The sequence below is a fragment of the Pelobates fuscus genome, chromosome 3, assembly GCF_036172605.1.
Source record: "Pelobates fuscus isolate aPelFus1 chromosome 3, aPelFus1.pri, whole genome shotgun sequence".
NCBI classification, from domain to species: Eukaryota; Metazoa; Chordata; class Amphibia; order Anura; family Pelobatidae; genus Pelobates; species Pelobates fuscus.
Window position 1 is genome coordinate 419,958,122 of NC_086319.1, and position 6,000 is coordinate 419,964,121.

General features: G+C 45.1%; 1 protein-coding gene across 1 annotated transcript in view; it reads left to right on the forward strand.

Moving 5' to 3' along the window:
• Positions 1-5,503, forward strand: part of LOC134602090 (alpha-2,8-sialyltransferase 8F-like) — a 54,046-nt gene extending 48,543 nt beyond the window's left edge. The window contains exons 5-7 of the mRNA XM_063446590.1: positions 2,821-2,933; positions 4,445-4,531; positions 4,747-5,503. Coding sequence (XP_063302660.1) covers positions 2,821-2,933; positions 4,445-4,531; positions 4,747-5,209 — 663 coding nt within the window. The 3' untranslated portion in view covers positions 5,210-5,503. The remainder of the gene's footprint in view (positions 1-2,820; positions 2,934-4,444; positions 4,532-4,746) is intronic.
• The last annotated feature ends 497 nt before the right edge of the window (positions 5,504-6,000 follow it).

Sequence of the window (6,000 nt, forward strand, 5' to 3'; positions counted from 1 at the left end):
CACTTTGCCGATCTCCAGTTGGTGCGGAGTCAGCCACTGATCCACCTGTGCATTCAGGGCAGACAGGAGTGCTGGTCCGGTGTGACTCTTTGCTTTCAGGCAAGTCAACTCCAAGACGGCGTGACACTGCTGTATCCGGGATGTGGAATAGTACCTGGGGTGCTGGGGGGGTGCCGTTGATGTGGAGCAAGACGCAGCAGCAGAAGAGGACTCAGCCGAGGAGGTTATGGAAGAGGATGGAGTAGGAGGAGTAGAGGTGGTGGCAGCAGGCCTGCCTGCAAGTCGTGGCGGTGTCACCAACTCCTCTGCAGAGCCACGCATTACATGCTTGTCAGCCGTCAGCAGGTTTACCCAATGCGCAGTGTAGGTGATATACCTGCCCTGACCATGCTTTGCAGACCAGGTATCAGTGGTCAGATGGAACCTTGCCCCAACACTGTGTGCCAGACATGCAATTACTTCCTTTTGCACAATCGAGTACAGGTTGGGGATTGCATTTTGTGCAAAGAAATTTCGGCCGGGTACCTTCCACTGCGGTGTTCCAATAGCTACAAATTTTTGGAACGCCTCAGACTCCACCAGCTTGTATGGTAAAAGCTGGTGGGCTAAGAGTTCAAACAAGCCAGCTGTCAGATGCTGGGCAAGGGGGTGACTTTGTGACATTGGCTTCTTATGCTCAAACATGTCCTTGACAGACACCTGACTGTGGGCAGATGAGCAGGAACTGCTCAAGGCGAGAGACGGAGTGGCGGATGGTTGAGAGGGGGCAAGGAGGACAGCAGTGGTTGATATGGCTGAAGATGCTGGACCAGGAGGAGGATTTCGGCTTTGAGTTTGTGTGCTGCTTGTACTCATGTGTTGATCCCATAGGTGTTTGTGATGTGCGATCATGTGCCTTCACAAAGCAGTTGTACCTAGGTGGGTGTTGGACTTCCCACGACTCAGTTTCTTTTGGCACAGGTTGCAAATGGCATCGCTGTTGTCAGAGGCAGACACACAAAAAAAATGCCACACTGCTGAGCTCTGCAATGACGGCATTCTGGTGGTGGCAACAGCATGCGTTGATTGGCGTGCTGTCTGGCTGACCCCGTGTGCCGATGCATGCTGTCTGACTGTGCCACTAGCTCCTTGCGACGACCTCCCCCTGCTTCCAACTCATCTCCTCCTCCTCTCTGTCTCCCCATCTAAACTTTCCCCCTGTTCTTCTTCTCTACCAGCGGGCACCCACGTGACATCCACGGACGCATCGTCATCATCAACCGCTTCACTTGTATCTGACAACTCAGCAAAGGAAGCAGCAGTGGGTACAACATCATCATCATCACACCGTACGTCCATGTGTGTAATGCTGCCTGACTGAGACATATCCCTGTTATCTACATCCTCTGGCAATAATGGTTGCGCATCACTCATTTCTTCCAACTGATGTGTAAATAACTCCTCTGACAGATCAAGTGAAGTGGCTGTGGTGCTAGTGTTGGTGGTGGCGGCAGGCGGGCGAGTGGTAACTTGAGAGGTGCCCGAAGCTAAACTGGAGGAGGATGGTGCGTCAAGGTTCCGAGCGGAAGCTGTAGAAGATTGGGTGTCCTGTGTTAGCCAGTCAACTATGTCCTCAGAACTTTTCGAGTTCAGGGTACGTGGCCTCTGAACACTGGGCATTATTCTAGGGCCAAAGGGAATCACAGCACCACGACCACGACGGCCCCTGCGGGGTGGCCTGCCTCTGCCTGTCATTTTTTTTTCGATTAGTGGTACTATGCGTGCAAGCTACTGTGACAACAGATATGAGTGGCACTGTGCACTGGCAGAAGTTGGCAGAGTAGACGCTGTAGGCCTGACACACACGTTTGCAGACAACTAACTGCTATTCAACCTATTACAGTCAAATTTTTTTTAAATGTACACTACTGTTACACCAGATATGAGTTGCACTGGTGTGACACTGTGCCCTGGCAGGTCCTGAAACGCACACGTGTGAAGGAAACTGACTGCTATTATTTCACAGTCAAATTTCTATTTTTTTTTTAATGTACACTACTGTTACACCAGATATGAGTTGCACTGGTGTGACACTGTGCCCTGGCAGGCCTTGAAACGCACACGTGTGAAGGAAGCTGACTGCTATTATATTACAGTCAAAATTTTTTTTAATGCAAGCTATTGTGACACCAGATATGAGTGGTGGCACTGGGTAAGTGGGCACAGTATACGCTGTGAGCCTGACACACACGCTGGCAAGCAGGCAACTGCAATTAGATTACACAGGAAAAAAAAAAAGCAGACTGATGTTCTAGCCCTAAAAAGGGCTTTTTGGGGTGCTGTCCTTACAGCAGAGATCAGATGAGTCCTTCAGGACTGTTAGGGACACTGAATACTCTAGCCTAGCTATCGATTTCCCTATTAAATCAGCAGCAGCTACACTGTCCCTCTCACTAAGAATGCAGATTCCGAATGAATCTAAAATGGATGCTGTCCAGGAGGTGGGAGGGTCTGGGAGGGAGGGTCTGCTGCTAATTGGCTGGAATGTGTCTGCTGACTGTGAGGTACAGGGTCAAAGTTTACTCAATTCTGACGAATAGGGGGCTGACCGAACATCGCATATGTTCGCCCGCCGTGGCGAACGCGAACAAGCTATGTTCGCCAGGAACTATTCGCCAGTGAACTATTCGGGACATCTCTACTAGCAGTACATGTGGGTGGGCATGAAAGAGAGAGACACATACCACACGCCAAGCAAGCTGGATGCTTTTCGTGCCTGGAGGGCACTTTATCAATAGCTGGACTGGTGTGATTACTAATTTGTGCCATTTCTTTTTACAGGTCTCGCCCTTCCCTGATAAGCCGCATAGACGCTGTGCCGTGGTGGGAAATGGGGGAATTTTACTAAACAGCTGCTGCGGCTCGGAGATCGACCAAGCGGACTTTGTGTTCAGGTAGTTTCCAGTGGAACTAAATCATTAATAAACACATATAGCAGTCTGACAGTAAGTTGTAATAATCAATATGACATGTTAAAAAGGGATAAGCACGGGTGAAAATTTAGTTTTCTTTCATTAGTTTATTTTCTAATTTGGGTTCATCAGCAATTCTGTTAATTTTCAAACACTGTAGTTGTGCTTGGATGTTGATTGACAAATTTTTTTCCATCAAGCACAACCATTCATTAACCTTTCCTGACCTACCTCGACCACTAGTTTGTCATCGCTGCCAAGCCTTCATATTGGGAGAGTGTGGGTATGAAGGGGTTAATAACCAGTCTTTTATACCCCTATTCCCTTACAGAGCATAAAGTAACATTAATAAATCCGAAATCACTGCCACTAACTAAACCTTTTATCGGGCGTTTCGGTCTACCCTCATAATAGAGTTTTATCAACCCAAAAGTTTTGAACTGATAAGACAAGGTATCTTCCTTAATTCTATCCTAAATGTAAACCTGTTCACCACCTCCATATTCTATACATTATGTTATTTTATTCTGGGAATTCAGGGAGAGACAAACTCCAATCTCTGGTTTTGTCTAGTCTGATTGTAACAAACCTCATGTACTTCTTATCGTACGTTCGTTCGCAATCTCCCGAAATCCCGCAAGGTCGTGTGAATTATAGCTCTGTCATTCGCATACCTAAACATCAATTGAGACTTGATGAAGGGTACAACAGGAATGTCTTATTATGGCCAGATGGCCCACTTTTATACACAGACCCCCAGAATTAGGTCTCCAGCCAAAACATAGGGAAAACCTGCCCAGGCGTCTGTGTCTGGGAGATAAGTGAGTGTACTTTGCTTAAACTAATTATCTTCTAGGCACTGAAGGTACAGAGAATAAAACAGAAAACAACCCAAAACATACATAATGTTAATAGGTACTCTCACAAGTCTTAGATCCCCGGATAGCTCAGATCTGAGTGCCCAAGGGGTCCAAATAGCGCTCAGACCCCGATAATACCAGCCGCACACGTGGCGTCAGCCCTAGTTAGTTCCATAAGAAAAGTGGTAGCGGTCGGTCAACTTTTGGGAGTTCCTACACAAAAATAAACTAATGGTTCCCCTGGCTCATAGGTAGCAATTGTTCACCTTATTCGTGCAAACCTTTTCACTGAACAGCGCTCTCCTGGCTTGTCGGGAATAGAAGCAGACGACAGCACAAAGTTACCGAGGTTCACGAATTACAGTAAACGTCTTTGAGTTCCAGACACTCAACGACCAAGTACCGCTGCCTGCATTCTGGAGACAAAATGGCCAATATTTTCTAGAGCACGTGTTCTTCGGTTATATGGCGGCCAACCAGAAAGAGCACTTAAGTTTGTCATTATTTTGAAGAATGCGTTCGGTAGATAGAAATACCGAACCAAAGGCAAAATAACTTGGGCTTGGGGAAAATAAAAAGGGTTCCAGGGCAGTTTGTCACACTTATTAACTTCATATTCTCTCCTCCTCGCAGGTTTAATCTGCCACCCATGAATTATTCAGGAGACATTGGAACAAAGACAGATCTGGTTACAGCGAACCCGAGTATCCTGCATAACCGGTAACTAACACACTAACATATTATATCAATGCATGGAGGAGAGGATGTCAATAGGTGTCTCATCAGCTCTACTGAGCTACAGTTCCCATGATGCTTAGTTAGCCTGTGGCTAGTTGATGAATGATTATTTCTGTGGCTAGCCCTGGAATAGAGACACCATGAATATTTATACATCACAGTATACAGGTCTAAAGAGCCGTTTTCTTCTATTTCAGTTTCTCAAGACTGAACGAGCAGAGGAAACCATTTGTGGATCTTGTAAAGACATACAAACATGCCCTGATCCTGATGCCAGCTTTCTCCTTTACCAGCAATGTAGATGTTTCCTTTAAAGTTTTTTATACTTTACAAGATTTTGAGTCACAGCAGAAGGTGGCTTACTTCCACCCAGACTATCTGACGAACCTTGCGCTCTACTGGAAAAATAAGGGTCTTAAGGCTCGTCGTTTGTCCTCTGGCCTCATGATTGTCAGCACAGCCTTGGAGCTCTGCGATGAGATCACACTCTATGGTTTCTGGCCTTTTTCTAGAGGTACATCTGGAAAACTGATTCCACATCACTATTATGATAACAAAGTGCCAAAACCTGGCTTCCATTCCATGTCTGATGAGTTTTTCTTCTACAACCAGATGCATAGCAAAGGGATCCTGAGATTAAAGATCGGAACATGTTACTGAGATGCGACCATGAGAATTCAATGAGATTAAATGGGACATTTTACATCACAAAGATGATTATCACATTGTTACAGCACTTCAAGGGTTTCTGTTTCTTTACCAAACATGGCTACACAGAAACACAAATACAAAATACATATATGGCAGATCTGATTCACCGAATTCTCATTTAGAACCTGAAATAATTATCGAACATTAGATTCATCAGAACATACTCCTAGGATGCCGATGTGTCATATACCACTGACTCAACAAGGCTACCTACTACCTACCTAATGATGATTTTTGTGCCAAAAGGAAACAAAAAATAATAAAATAATGGGAAATCATGATAATAATCCAAAACAAGAATCCTTAAAAGAAACAGACTATAATATTGCTTTCTGTAAAACACAGTTATTGCAGAACTAATGTTAAAACCATGGATATTAAGTCTTTTTCAATATATGTCCTGTATCTGGAGGAAAAACCTCTTTATTGTAGAAAAGTCTGTTACAAGATCCAAGAGGTATTAAGCTCATACCTCGACCGCCTGATGTTGGAAACTCCTGCACGCGGCTATTGATAATGACACCGGTGAGGAGAAGCTGTTACAAGGCTCTATGTTCCTCCCCATGCGTTTTGCAACACACTGTCATGTCATGAGGGATTATTTGGGATATTGTGTGTTTGTTTTTAAATAGTACAAGATGGTATAATATAAAGTGACCTGGGACACGGACGCATATAAAATTCTCCTGTATTGAAGATATCACGCTGATTAAACAGACATTGTTTGTGGATTTTGGTGG